At 36.7% G+C, this 16,465-nt stretch overlaps 1 protein-coding gene across 1 annotated transcript in view; it reads right to left on the bottom strand.

Moving 5' to 3' along the window:
- The window catches only part of PXDNL (peroxidasin like), a gene marked incomplete at its 5' end in the record, with an annotated part of 397,680 nt that overhangs the window by 186,579 nt on the left and 194,636 nt on the right, over positions 1-16,465 (bottom strand). The window contains 2 exon segments of the mRNA XM_004435754.2: positions 698-769; positions 9,245-9,316. Of these exon segments, the coding sequence (XP_004435811.2) occupies positions 698-769; positions 9,245-9,316 (144 nt within the window).

The raw sequence follows: 16,465 nt of genomic DNA, 5'->3' as shown, positions 1-16,465 counted from the left end.
AGCGGAGCACGCGCACTTAATCGCTAAGCCACAGGGCCGGCCCTAGAGTCCTATTAATTAAAGACCAAAGAGCATTCTACAGATCTAAGCTTAAAAAGCTTATTTTGAAACCAGCAGTCAGGTGTCAAATGCTGAAAAGTGCATAAGGTAGAAGTCAGGAGGTCTGGATTGTAATAATAATGCCACAGACTTTAACCTGAGGCAAGTCCTTTAATTAACATTGGATTTGGTTTTATCATTTGTAAAACGAGAGGTTAAGTCTCATGTTCTGGGAGTTCCTATATCATTTAAGTGTCTATGAGCTTGTTTCATAAATCAATAATAATCACATCTATCAATTACCGTCTATAAAATGCCTATTTGTGTCAAGTGATAAACCAGTCTCTTTGTATGTAATATCTCAATCCTCACGCAGAAATATCTTCATTTCAGAGATTTAGAAACAGGCTCAGGGGGCAACTTGCCCAACGGTGCACAACCGGTAAGTGCAGGAGCTGGGACTCCAGCTGAGCTCTGTCTGCCTCCTCTCATCTGGATCAGATGTTCCCGTTTTCATCCAGCTGATGACAGAATATTCAGTCATTCAAGCTGCATGACAAAGCTGAAACTAATTGTTCAACTATCACATAATGGCATTAAAAAACTTCTATTTGAACCATAACCATCAGTGATTCAATAAGCAAGTTTTATTACTTACAGCTGTTCCAAGGATATGAGTCCTTTAAATGTTTGCTTATCAAGTGCATGAATTCCATTCTTGTACAGGTACCTGGAAAACACATAAAATCCTATTAAACCATAAATTAGTATAGATACCACATCTCTTAGATCAGGACTTTTTAAACTGCGGTGTGGATCTAAGGAGCTTTGGGATGTTAATAGATTCCCTAAAAATATGTGGAAACTTTGATTTCATTCAAACAAGTTCAGTCATCTGGGTGAGAAAGTTCCAAGGCTCTCATCAGATTCTCAAAGGGATCCTTGATTCAAAATATTAAGAATCACTGCCTTAGACTCTAAAATTTCATGATTGTGGAAAAATTCTGATTAATGATGTGTTATGTACTGACTAGCAACTTCTCTAAGAAAAAGAAAAGTTTGACTATAACAATTTTTAAAAATCCATTCTATCAATATATTGAATCAGGAGTTACATTTGCAAGGCTGGCAAATATCACCATAGGACTCATCAGAAGGGAGATAAAAACATATTAACAGATCCACAAGACGTATTTGGGTTTTCCCACGGCTGTTGTGAATATCTACAGGACAGGATACTGTAAACAGATTTAAAAATACGATGATATAACTAATCTGACCAAAAGATTTGATGGAAACAACTTATGCAACATATGAACACTTTCTATGTCCTATTCTCTTCAGCATAGGATGGCGAAGTTATTTCATCTCTAAATCCCTATGGCTTTTGTGAATGTCATAAAAGTGAAATTCTGGATCTTTTCTACCTATGCCTCCGGGGCTTGAGGCAATCAGAATTCCTGCAACTTCCATCAAGTTCCTTTGGAATGTGCCTTTGCATAGGCTATATTCAGAGTTATTGTGGGTGCATCAGAATCACCTGGTAGTTTGTTAAAAACACCAATTCCTGAGCACACCCAGAAACCTACTCAATCCAGTTCTCTTGGGATAAGGCATAGGAAACTGCATGTTTAACAAGTTCCCCAGGTGATTCTGATGCCGTCCATCTGCAGATGACTAGAAACCATAGCAGTCCCAATTCCAACTGAAATGAGGGAAGGACTGCTTTCTAAACCTTGTTAGTGAAGCTTTGGAATTTCCAAACTACTTTCTCTTCCCACAGATTAGAACTCCCATAAGTTTCTCAGAGCAGTAATGACTGGTGGGGATTTATGTCTAACTGCAGATATTTTCCTCAGCATTATTTGACACTATGGAAGATCTTGCTTTGACCCAAAGTCTCAAAAATATAGCTACATGTTAGGATGGCAAGAAAAAGAATTTTCTAGAACTAAGTTTCTTCAAATAGGTTGTAAGGAGCATCGAGCTGTGGTCTCAAAACCAGTGGCAGTTCTCAACTGTGGATGTATGTGAATCAGTGTACAGGTATGTGAGTCAATAGCACTTCTAAGACATCATCTTGAGCTCTTCCTCAGGCCTTATACTGATATCTGAGACTCTGACTTCACAAACTCTGATTTAATGAGTCTGGCATGTGGATTGAGACTGGGAGGCTTCAAAACTCCACAGGTGATAACAATATGCAGCCAAGTTGAAAACCGCTATTCCAGGGGTACAGACGAGGTACAAGTATTTTGTAAACATATTCCAGAGGATTCAGATACACCTCCTCGGTAAGGAATCTCAGACTATTAGAATGTCAAGGAACCACATTACTTTGAAGGTATCATATCTTGAGGCATAAAAAAATTGGCCCAATTTCTATATAGATGTGTATAGAGATGTCAAAAGGTTTTTTAAAATTATTGTTATATTTAAATAATGATGAATTGCTTCATAAAGATTAAACTAAACTACCATATATTCATTGAGGACTCTCAAAACTGAAAACTGCTCATAATATTTTATCTCATATATACAGATTCATTTTAGACTTATTTTATAGAAAATGATTTAGAAAGAGTGACCAGATAATAGGGAAAAAAGAAGCAAATAGAACTTCTGTAGATACAGCCACGCATGTTGATTAAATCAACAAAATAAGAATTCAAGAGATACTGCTACTTACGTTAACACCAGTAAGTTAGAGAATCTCCAGTCTCCTGTGGGATAATGGTGACCACCTGAATTCAAATCTCTCCACACGTCCTTAAAAACCATACCGCTCAATGAAGAGGAGAAAACAAACCAGCCAGAACACAGTCTATGCTACGACTGTGAGGAAGAGAATATTGGTAACGTCATGCGCGTTTAAGTGGGGGAAAGACTGAAACCAGCGAGGCCAGCTCCAGAGACTACTCCGCAGGAGAGTCAGGCGGGATTTCACAGACCAGGGGGACGGGCGGAGCAGGAGGAACAGGCAAAACTCCTAGTACACCCCGATGGAAACCTGTCCGCGCCTGGCGCTCAGAGTCCCAGTTCTGGGAGTTGAAAGAAAGGGGCTGGCAAAGTGAATAGGAGGAGACACCTTACAAGGGCGCACTGTCTGGTGGAGGACTGGTATTAAAGGGAAATAAGAGAGCAAGAAGCCAAAGTTGAGGGTCCTACAGAAATAAGATAGTATCGTAGAATCTAAAGACACATCAAAAAAGACTATATTTATTAAAGAAATTGTGCTTCACTATGTCAGCAGAAGGGTGTGATCTTGAATTAAGAAACAAAATAAACCATCCAAAGCCGCCTTCTCCACTCTCGTATTTAGTCACCTGTTATTCAAATCAAATATTAATATCTAAATGAGAAAAATTGCATAAGAAAACAATAAACTAATCTTACCTATGAATATCAATGAAAAATTAATAAAAATATTAGCAAACTAAATTCACTATTTAAGAGCTCCGAGCAATATTATAATTATCTTCTTAAATACTGAAAAAATACACGCTGATGGCTGCTTTTCTTTCCAGATGCCGTGATAGAATGCCTGGAAATTGCAAAAGAATCAATGCCAGGGCCGGCCCCGTGGCTTAGCAGTTAAGTGAGCGCACTCCGCTACCGGCGGCCCGGGTTCGGATCCCGGGCGCGCACCTACGCACTGCTTCTCCGGCCACGCTGAGGCCGCGTCCCACATACAGCAACTAGAAGGATGTGCAACTATCACGTACAACTATCTACTGGGGCTTTGGGGAGAAAAAGGGGAAAAAAAAAAAAGGAGGAGGATTAGCAATAGATGTTAGCTCAGAGCCGGTCTTCCTCAGCAAAAAGAGGAGGATTAGCACGGATGTTAGCTCAGGGCTGATCTTCCTCACAAAAAAAAAACAAAAAAAACTGAATCAATGTCAAAATTATTACAGACAATTAGGAGAATTTAGTAAGATTGCAAAATACGAAATCAACGTATAATATCAATGGCTTTTTTTAATGCTTTTAAGTGATGAGATCATTATCACTTTGCAGATGCCAAGATGTTTCTGAATAAATAAATTTTATTTTGAAGTTTATCATTAGCTTAATTCTAACTTGGTTGACAGTAATGAATACCAGGAATGCTGTTCCTAACAATTGCTGGTCTGCTAAACCAAAGAAAAGAAACATTTTGCTCACAGTTTCTCAATGTATCTCAGGTATAAAATTCAGCTAACCTTAAATGAACCACAATTCCCAAGGATATCCTCAAACAATCATACTTTTTCTTGTGACTCTGAAAGCAAAATTTGTCCTAAGACATTTCAGTTTATTTTTGCCCAAGGGAATCAATGATACATTTTGGACCAAAACACGTTAGAATTTCAGAAAAGTTCAGAAATGCTTTTGTTTTAGAGAAAATACATGATCTCCTTTGTGTTCAGCAGGGTAAAACTGGAATTCTGTGATGATTTAGTCTGGTGAAAATTAGCCTCCTGAATATATGTGCAGCACAATTCCTTGATATAATATAAACATCTGAAGTCCTTGGGAAAATGCGCAATATAAATAACTAACTGATACATGTTACTGAAAGGCTGAGGCGTTTAATGGTGTTATCACCCCTCTCAAGAAATAATGAACTCAACATAACTAAGAGTATTAATCAGTCAAATATCAAGCATTTATTGAGTACACTATGCTCTCTTTTTTATCCAAAAAATACTCAATGAGGGGCTGGCCCAGAGGCGTAGCAAAGTTGACGCACTCCACTCTGGCGGCCTGAGGTTCGCAGGTTCAATCCCGGGCACAGATTTGTGCACCGCTTATCAAGCCATGCTGTGGCAGGCGTCCCACATATAAAGTAGAGGAAGATGGACACAGATGTTAGCCCAGGGCCAATCTTCCTCAGCAAAAAGAGGAGGATTGGCAACAGATGTTAGTTCAGGGGGGATCTTCCCCCACACCCCAAAAAAAGAAAATTTAATGAGCAGTAACTGTGTTCTAGATGCTGGTTCCAGATGCTGGGATATGTGATAAATAAGAGGAGTTTGGCCACTTGCCTTCACAGAATCCAGGGGGAAAATCAGAAAATAAGTAAAAAAATTTGAGAGAAAATATTAACTTCTATGGTATATGTAATAAATGAAATAAACAGGGAGCCATAATAGAGGGAAAACAGTAGAGAAACAGGAGGAGAGGGTTAATTGATGTAGGTTGGTTCCTAGAGGAGATGACATTAAAGCTGAGATGAGACAGACAGAGAAGAATCACCAAGGAAAAACCAATCAGCAGCACGTGTGAAGGCGCATGCGGTGGAAGGTGAGCATTTACTAGGTTTAAAGAAGTAAGAACAATGGGTCAAGTATAAAAAGCAAAGGAAAGAAAGACAAGATTAATTTACACGTGTGCACGGATCAAAAGCCACGCTGGGACTTGCAGGCCAACATAGGGAGTGTAACTTTTATTGAAACTGAGTGTGAGGCAGGGAAATCATGATTGCTTAAAGTAGGGTGGCTGCAGCAGAGATGGAGGAAGGGAACAAGCTAGAAATGTTTCTGGGGGTGGAATGAACAGCATGTGCTGAAGTAGCACATGAGAAGAGAAGAGCACAAGCAGGATGCCCAACACTCAGAGAATAACGGTGCTGTTTACTGAAGAGGTCAGGGAGGAACAGCGGTGTGTCGGCGGAGGGGCACGCTTGGGGGAAGCATAGAAGTGTGTCCTAAACCTGATATGACCCAGAAGGAAACACAAACAGGACCCTGGTTCTCAAGTATGCTGCTGTGCAGGCCTCTCTCAACACACATGCACACACACACACAGCGGGGTGGGGCAAGAAGTGGAAATAAATACTAAGCATAATTAAATGCCAAGGTACACAGTAAATCCTATGAATGATCCAAAGATTCAGAGAAAAGGGTAAAAAGTAAAAACTAGGATCACAGAAGATTTGTGGATGAGAAGGAGGAGGGGGAAACATAAAGAAAGTATGGGTATGAAAGTGGCCAAGGAAAGGCCCTGGGCAGTGGAAGATGGGGCTGGAGTATTTATGGGACAGATGGAGACAGGAATGGGAGTTTCCTACAAGAAGAGCAGTCATTTGCTCTCGTTTGTCATAAAGTCGTTAAACAAATCTACATGAAAAATCCCTCCCCAGTTCCTCCAGGTCTCTATAGCCCTACTGTGCCACCTGTGTTTAGGCCAAGTCATTGCATGGCAGTTCAGGAGACTTGGGCACAGCTTCCTTCCACTGAGCCTCTGTCTCAGGCAAACTTGTGCACTCTACCATGCTGACCTCTGCAAAACACAGAGCTGATCACACCCTTCCCCTGTAAATTCCCCCAGCGTCCCTTCATTGACAATACAGTGCGGTCTAGTCTCCCCCACAGAGCCCTTCCTGGTCTGACCCCTGCCTCCCAGTTTCAGGTCACTGCATCCTTCCTCTTGCACCTACTGCTCCAACCAATGTGTGCCTTCTCCAAACTCAACACTGCCCACGTGGATGCCGTTTGCATATTATCTTCCTCACCATTTGTGAGTACTTATTTTTCTGGTCAACAAAGGGCAAGACAATAAAACTCCAGTATGCATTAGATCTGATGTAGTAAAGATAAGGTCAATGTTAACACATAATTCTTAGCTTTAGTCAAGGATTTGGTAATTCCTAAGCACTCCTTTAGTTGAAGCCTAGTTTGTCCATTGCACTGGGAGGCAGAATTGGTCCTCTCTCTGTTCTGCCACCACCACACCTTATTATGTGTCTATATTACAAAACCTGCTGCATTGTCCTATAAATATGTGCATGTTTATCCCCAAAACAAACACACAAATAGGCACTTATCATGTCTCTTCATCTTCATACACCAGCACCCACCCCATTGTGTATGTTGTCATCTTCACAGACCCCAAATTAATGAACACCACCATATTGCAGAGTATTTGTGAATCCCATCCCAAAAGAGCTTATGTCTCCTCCAAGCATTTTTTGGGTTGGCTCACAGAACGATAGTGCATGGCCAACTTAATCTTAAAGTTTGTATTATTGACACACAGTGGCAGAGTTAGGCCATCTTCAATTGCCTTAAGTTCTGACACTTTCTTCTAAACCTTAGAATTCCATTTTCTTCTAATCTAGACAGGTGTTGTCTGCACTGAATAAGTCTTCAAGCCCACAACCTTCTTTTTTTATCATGAGCTTCCCTGATTTGAGAGGTCATCCTTACTTGGCAATGTTATTGAAAATATGAAAATATTTCCTCCAGTGGCCACAGGAATGTGTTAACAACCTACTATGGCATAAAACATTTATAAACTATGCTTCTCGTTTCCTAAATCACACATCTTAACGGAAGCCCAGAGATTTGTATCTTTCACTTCAGGAGCAGGGTCTGGACTGGCCAGTATTGCTGAGAAGTTTTGTGAAACGCTTCCTTGTTCTCACTCAGAGTACATAGTGCACTTGTGTGTGTAATTGATCCCAGCCATGCCAATACTGACCATTCACCCTATCCAAAATTAATTTCTTTCTAATAACTGTCATTTTAGTATTGCACTAGTAATGAGGTTTCTTCTAAACCATTATTTACAAAGTTATAAAGTTTTTTGTTTTATGTTGTTTATTAATTTGTTTGTTTTACTATAAGGGACATACTCTACATGTCAATGAATAAAGAACCACAGAAACAAAGGATTGGGATGAAACACAGGGAGGTGAAGCTCCTTCCTTTACAAGGAGCAGACTTCTCACATCACCAAGCTAGAAGCTTGAAGGATCCTTAGAAATGTTTAACAGGTGGAAATTAAAAATGATATGGGAATATTATTCAGCCTTAAAAAAAGATGGAAATTCTATCTTATTCTACAACATGGATAAAACTTGAGAATATTATGCTGAGTAAAATAAGGCAGTCACATACTACATAATACTACATAATTCCACTTATATGAGGTATATAAAGTAGTCCAACTCATATAAGGTGAAAGTCGAATGGTGGTTTCCAGGGACCTGGGGGAGAGGGAAATGGAGAGTTGCTGTTCAATGAATACAGAGTTTCAATCAGGCAAGATGAAGATGTTCTAGAGATCTACTGTACAACAATGTGTGTATAGTTAACAATACTGTACTATACACTTAAAAATTGGTTAAGAGGGTAAATTTCATGTTGCATTTTTTTAACAACAATTAAAAATCAATGCCTGAAAAAAAAAAATAAAAATGATATGCACCTGCTGGGCATGTTATATTGGTCATGAGTGATTAAGACAGCAAGTAGAATGGACTGATTCTAAGAAGGAGCCAAGAATTTAGGACTGAGTGATGAGAAGAATTGTAGGAGTCCTTGTGTATTAGGCCGGGGTATCTCAGTTGAACACAAGGGGCTATAAGGCTCTTGAACTGAGGTGTAATATGAATTCTAGTGCTTCAGGAAGATGCTATGATCATTGTATAAATTAAATGGGAGCAAGAGGATTGGGATAGCATCTTCTCTTTAAAAGGATGACTTCAGCTTTTTACACAGAGTGCTTAATGAATCCACGAATGGACATATTTGTGTACAAATGCGAGCTACCTTCGTAATATTCTTTAAAAGAAAGCTGCAGCACTCACCGCTTGCTTAGACAAACATCCAGGTCTCCTTCTCCAGCCTTCCACACAAGAAGACCACTCATGCCCTCCCAGCGTTCAATTTATCAGCATGCATCGGTTTCTGAATCAAAACAGGGAGTCGTTTAAAATACCTTTATTCTCATTTACTAGTAATACACGAAAGAGCACTACAGTTGTCAACGGTCATATCTGTGAGCTAATTTTCTCAACATTTTGTTCTTATCCAAGTTCATTAAAGTTCCTAACTGTAATGTGTTCACTGGCTTCAGAAGGTCTTGGATGGCTGAGTTGTTGACATAAAGCTTCTCTTGGATCTACAGAATTTTTACAATTACCAATTAATTAAATTTGAACGTGACAGTTGGACAAACTCTGATTTATTTTACTCCAATTTAGAATTTTTGTGGCAGGGATGGGGAGATAGAAGTGTGCATGAATATTCAAATATTTTCAGATGAATAATCTGTTGAAAGCAACAATCGACTTCATACAGAAATGTTCAAACGAGTTTTGTGTAAAAGTTGACAGTGCTTTTCAAGATGATGAAGAATTACTTTAGCCAAAGCGAACAAAAAGGCAAAAATAATTTATCAACACCATAAGTTATTGTTGATCTTTCTTGCAACTCACAGATATAGCAAATTTTCATGTCCTTCAAAAGCATTTCTGGAAATCTTTCTGATTTGGTTATTGTTCAGGAGACTGAAAAAACAAAAACAAAGAAACAAAAATTCCAGAATGAGAAATGGATTCTGCAAACATTATAATAGTTCTTTTAGATATAGTGCTTTACATAGTAGGAAAACATTTACTGACATGGTTCACTAAATTGAGACAATTTATAACTTTCTATTCAAAAAGGCTGTATTAAAATATTAATTTGTAACAAAAGACTTTTCAAAAATAATTTTAATAAGTTACCCCAAATAACCCCATAAGAAGACTATCAACCCAAGGATAAAATTCTTGTTTTCCTGAAGCCTATCATTTAAAAGAAAAATTATCAACATAGAGTAATAAAGTGGCATATTCCTAAATCAACAGATGGAGAATTACATAGGCTCAAGCTTAAGCATTTTCTTTGGAAGGGTAAATATCCCAGCTCCTGGCACATGGTGGCCTTTCATTGTGTATTTGCTGAACTGTCAGACTGAGAGTCAATTACACCTTGGGGAGGGAGGCTCTTATTAGAGGACTATCAAATGGTCCAAAATGACTTCTAAAAAATCCAGGGAGAAAAATAACAGGTGGCAGAAATAAATTGGATTTGAACAGTAAAACAAGTTCCAGAAAAATCACCTTTCAGCAACTCTGAAAGCTTTGGAAAAAGTACTCTGGCAAATGAAAATTATTGATTTTTTTCTGATAAACACACTTTAAATTTCTTTCAAATTTAAATTATTATGGCATGTCCAAATGTATAGGGAAAGTCTGCTAATAGGATTTGCATTTCTGAATATCTTGTAACTTTTAAAAACCCTAAAGCTGCTAAAATCTACTGCCAGAGTAAAATGCTAGAGGGTTCACTTTTAGAGGATTATAAAATATTCATTTTGTGGCGTTTTTGTATGACTGTTTAGAAAAACAGAGGTGTTTTGGCCAATGGAGCAGGTGATTATTTTAATCGTTATACACTATTACACAGACAGCCTAGAAATCTCAAACTCGACTGCTCCTAAACTGCTCACCACATGCCTCACCGCTAAAGGTCAAGCCACACGATTCCCCACACAGCGTCTGAAGCCACTGTCGAACACCTCACCTATGGCGCCAAAGCCACTCCTCACCATTTATGATTGCCTAGCATTCTGGCCATCAGGGGGACCAAATAATCAATCTACATACAGTATGCACTAGAGCTGATGCCATAAAGAGACAATGTCTACTTTCATGGATAATTCTTAGCTCAGTCAATGATCCAATAAAGCTTATAGTCCACCATGTGTTCAAGGAATCTTTAAGCTGGCTAAAAGCAACATGGCTAGTTAATATCAGTCACAAACACTGTCCTGAGAGAATTTTATTTACTGAGTTATCTAGTTATACAGCATACTCTGTATACTCTCTTAATCTAATGTTCACAATTTATTACTCCCCTTCTTTTAGGTCCCCGAACTACCACCGTGCAAATATTTTCACTTGAAGAATGACTATTCTGTCCCCATATTCTATTAAACACATGGACCAATGCATGTAGAAAAAGATGAATGTATGTATGCACACACATGTGTATGCATATATACATATTTATGTGTATATGTATGCACATGTGTATGAGTACATGTGCATACATGCATGCGGATACATATTATTACACGTGTGTGTGAGTCACACATCTTCTGTGTGATATGTGTCCATGTGTGGTACATGGTATGTGTATACAGTCTCAATTTCATCTGAACCACAGAACACAGGAAACAATTTGTTTGACTATTCTCTTAATTCTCCCAAGGATGGTGCCTAAGAAACAAGTTGATCCACTTCATACAAGGGATGCCTCCAGACATGAGTGCTTACTTCTCTTTCAATGCCACAGTTGAGAAAGGAAAAGATACTACAGATCATAATTCATGTTTATTCAGGCTACAAAATGTGCTTGAAGCCTATGTTTCTGCATATTCTTACATAGTTATCTAAATTTTGGTAAAAATAAAACATTAAATTTCTAAAAATTGCACTGAAACTGTTCTTATTTCTTTAACATTGTAATTTAATATGAATGTTAATAATCTAAAGTATGAGATCAAACAATTTAACTCACAGATTTTCCTAGAAATGTTTTTATTGCCGAAAAGAACCAAATCCATTAAAGTGATTCACAGTTGAATGTATTTTTCAATCACAAGTACATATTTCTTGTCAAGGTTTACTCAAAGCATTATGTTTTCCATCAAAATATCTTTGTTATAATTTTAATGGATGGAATATTTTCCTAACAATGTTTTGGTTAAGCGATTATAGAAACTGTCATTTATATTAGTTTTTGTTTTATTTTTCATAAAGGAAATGCATTCAACTTATGAGTGATTTTATTGAAATTCAGGACATAAAACAATACCCAACACCATTTCACCAAAAATCAGTGCCAGCTTGAGAAAATACGTGGTTGGATTCTATATCCTCAAATTGCCTATGATGCCAAAGGAAAAAAAAAAAGAAGCAAACAAAACTCCCAAGAAAAGAAAATGTTATACTTTTATTGAGAAAATAAAATAATTCCTAAGACAAGAGATTGGCTTATCCTGATGGTCAAAACTTTGGGGGAGAAGAGGAACCAGCAGTAGACCATTGGGCCCATTTTATTAGCTGCATCTTTTATTGCTGAAACACAGAGTCTTACACACAGTGTGCACACATAGACTTGTAGATTTGTTATAATACTAATGTGTGCTGTGTGGTTGCAAATGTTTTGTTAAAAAGTCATACGTAGCTATCAGAAAAGACAAAAGCTTTTTGCATAGTTATGTATTCATCAAAGTGGGAAGAAGCAAAATAGAGCTTTCTCGTGTGTTAAATAAAATTTCCATTCAAGGTAGTGCCAAGATTTACTCTGAAAGTGAATCATTATATCTATATTTGAATACAAATAAGATCGTTCTTCTTCTTTTTTTGTAAGTTGTAAGTTTCGTAAGTTGTAATGTTGATCTGTTTCTGCTTTATGATTATGTTTATTTTCCATTTGGATACTCTCCAGAAACATGGTTCTGCTGCCCCTAACATGGCAGGATTGTGTATTTCAGTTCCATGCTTACTGAAGTAAACAGAGTATAAACTTTCTACGAGCATAAACCAGGACTCCTGAGTTATTTGCATAGTTACCAAGTAAGACATTTGTGGCCAAAGTCAGTAATGACTATCTTTTGAAAATTTGCCATCACCAATACCACTAAAAATATTTACAATATTATAAACACCACATAAATCATTCACAGTTCAAAACAGTAAAAAAGGGGAGCGGGGAGAGGGGAGAGGAGGAGGCAGGGGGAAAGGAAAGAAAGAAAAAAATCAGGCTGATTTAAAGAACACAAATTCATTGTCAATTGTGTATATCAAGTCTTTTCTTCATGCATATTTATCAAAGGAAAAGGCAGATTTTATGTGAAATCTCTCTCTGAGTGACAAATTCTTTCACAAATTCAATAGATTAACTGTCTTGTCTATCTTTTGAAATTCTAATACTTCAACATTTAAATGTTCTGAAGTAAAAGAAAGATATAGATATTTTGAAAATTTATATTAATGGCCATTTGTTTCTTTTTCTGTAAATTGACTAAATAGATCCTTTCTCTATAGTTCCACTTGGTTGCTTGTCTTTTCTTTATTGATTTAAGAACTCTTTGCATGTAAAAAATTAAACGTTTGCTTATAACGTGTTGGAAACAGTTTTTCAAAGTTTATAGTTCGTACTTTTGGCTTTCTTTATTATTTGTATCATACAGATGCTTTAAATTTTTATGTAGTGAAATATATTGGTCATTTCCTTCTTAGCTTTTGGATTTTATATCATGCTTAGACTTCCCTGAATCTATTTTTTCCAAATTACTTACATATTGTCGTTAGTATTGACTGACATAGTCATATTTTCCCTGTGATGTGCAAGGTTAATATAATCATACGCATATCTCTGACATGATCAGGGTCTATTTCTAGACACAGTATAATGGAAATATTTCAAATATTATTGTTCTCTAATGTTTTATTTTCTATGTAGGCTAGTTTCTACCCCTCTTCTTTTCTTACTATTTTAATGGTTATCTTCACAGTTTTTTCGTACATTCTTCAAATTCCAAAAAAAAATCCTTTGGATATTTAAATTAACATTTAAATTTTACCATATTGCCTTTACCTATCTAAGAACATGATTTGTCCTTCCACTTACCTTAATGACCTTCTTTAGCTCCGTACATTTTAGAAGAATTCTCCTTTCAGTTGAACGTGGGTGTTTCCTTTACACAATCATATTGTATGTTGACCATGATAAAAGCTCTCTCCTTTCCATAATCATAACTCATCTCTTTCTCCTACCTGATAGCATTGGATAACACTTCTTTAAAATGTACTTTTAAATAATGGTGACAATGAGCATTATTTTAGTCTTTCACCCTTAAGAATTATGATAGTTTTAGATTAGACTCTTTGGAAGGGAGGAAAAAGAATTCACCAGGCAAGTGCAAACAAGAACACAGGTCACTGACAGACAGGGCCACTACACTTGCACTTCTCCTACACGAATAAGTCATACCACAAGCAGGAACTGAAAACATGGCATTTTTAGATCAATGCCAAAACCAAAGAAAGCACGCATTTTTAATAATATAGCGAACATATTAGAACTGCTTTGAGAATCTCTCCCAAATCATAACAAAATGAGTATATTAATTTATCCAATCCCTAAAATTCATGACTAATATTTAAAAATGTACTGGTACATTTAAGTTTCTAAGCAGCTTTAGATCTTTGTGTTATTTTAAGACACTTATTAGTTTCAAGCATTTTTACCAATCTAAATCTAAATATATTACACATGCATACATACACACAAGCGTGCATACATACACACATGAATGCATAAATCAGTGCATAGATACATGCATACATACAACAGTTATTGTGTCTTCTTCCAGCACACAGAGCTGATGTTTCCTCCTCTGAGCTCACATAATACTAGGAATATACCACCTCACATGACTTCCATTTTGGTAGAACTATAATGCTACATAAGTAGTCCATATTACTTACAGAAAAATAAGAAAATATAGACATGCACAAGGAAAGTGAAAAACACCACTACTCAGCATAACTACTTAACTTTGGTAAATATCTTCCAAACTTTAAATAGAAGAACTCAATGTTTGTAAATTGCCCAAGGTCAGACAGCTAGTACTTTTGCATTTTCTTATATTCTTTTTATTATACCATACTAAATACAAATAGTCTTCTAGGATACAATTGATAGATATGATGACATATACTAAGTCAAAGACAAGGATTTCCTCTCATCATATATGTACGTATAGGCAACAAAATTAAATTTATTTTGGAGGAGTCATGCTCTGAAATTTGAAATTATCTAATTGATAGGACAATTTGTTGAAATGTAAAATAGGACAGATTGGATACTATTTTCCCGCCTTCCTACACTTCCATCCAGTTAGGCTATGTGACTATTCCTTGCCAACGGGTTATGTACTTTATGTAATCCAAACAAAGAAAATGATAAAGGATCTAAGTTCAATAATGCGAAATGTATACACAGTCATTATTAAAACTATTAATATAACTATTCATTTATTAAAAAGAAAATCACAAGGCCATGTGTACAGGATAGTATAAATTTGATAAATACATTTTAAAATCCAAGATCAAAGACGAGACTCTTAAGTGTATTAATTTAGTAATAAGTCATATTAATTTTTAAAATATCAAATAAAAGAAAATGAAGATTAGATGCTCTTCCAAAAAACAAAAGGTGCCAAATGCTGAATGATTGTGAATTGTAATATGATTGAGATTCGGCAAAGAAGGAAAATCTCCTCTTGTCAAATGATTCACACGTGTAATGAGGAGCTGATGTGGTTTTGCAATGAAGAGCATCAGAGAATGCTAGGCCTGAAGAGACCTTAAAAGTTATTTGACTTTGAATGTCTTTATTAGTTTTGGCTTTTACTATAGAGAACATAATAAAATGTGAGTCTGTTTCTTATTATAGGGTATTTTTAAGGAAGTGAACACAGGCCTATCAGAGATTGACTGCTAGCAATGTGATCGCTCATATTCTATTAGGGATGCTAAACAGATGAAGCTTCAGCCTCATGGTTCTTGCATAGCTCAATGACAAAACCAAAACAAACCTTTGTGTATATGTACTTGCCACAATTAGAAATAATTCTCTAACTATAAAGTGCTTAAACCAAACTTTCAAGGGCAGAATTTTTAGGGAGATAAGACTAGCCTTCAACGTCTCAATCAGCACTGCCGATAGAAACACAACGTGAGTCACATATGCAAGCCACATATGTAATTCCTAATTTTCTAGTAGCTACATTAAAAAAAAGTAAAAGGAACCAGGTGAAACTAAATTTAATAATATATATTTATCTAACCCAATGTATCCAAATTGTTATCATTCCAATGTCTAATCAATACAAAAAGTATTAATAAGAAATTTTATATTCTTATTTTCAGACATCTTTGCAATCTGAAACAGCCCATCTCATTTCAAACTAGCCTCATATCAAGTGCTCAGTAGGCACATGTGGCTGCTACATATGGCTACCATAATGGACAGCACAGTTATTTTGCTGACATGTTACCCACAGCCTCCCAAAAAACTTTTCCTTCCTGAAAAATGCCTTGTACCCCATAAAGGACTTGCCTCCCCTCCTCATGCAATTTACTAAAACTTACGTGTTTGGGATATTTTCTTTCTGATAAACTAATGTGCTTAGATATATTGTGGAATACAATTTGCATGAGCCATATATTTAACAAAGTACTCTAGAGTCAAATATTTTATTGAATGTCAAGTTCCAGTATTCCATAGCCCACTCTGTATAGTGGTGGGTCTGGGCAATGGGAATGAGCATATCTAGAAGAACATTCCTAAGCCCCCAGATGATTGTTCATATACAAGGCATTCCAGCTGCCAAACCTACAGACCGTCTTTGGGAGTTCATTTTCACTAATGGCAGTAATTAATATGATCTCATTTTCTTTGTCAACCACAGGAGCCTATATCCCTAATGATCATAACAAAGGTGCCATAGAGCCCAGTTATTTTTGGCTCTTGGTCTGGTTGTTCTCAAACAATTTGCTACCCCTACTGCCTGCCAGCAGCCAATGGCAGATTAT

Source organism: Ceratotherium simum, chromosome 31 (genome assembly GCF_057802395.1).
Source record: "Ceratotherium simum simum isolate JZ-2026a chromosome 31, ASM5780239v1, whole genome shotgun sequence".
Lineage (NCBI taxonomy): Eukaryota > Metazoa > Chordata > Mammalia > Perissodactyla > Rhinocerotidae > Ceratotherium > Ceratotherium simum.
The sequence above is the reverse complement of the archived record's forward strand: the minus strand, read 5'-3'. Positions and strand labels throughout refer to the sequence as shown.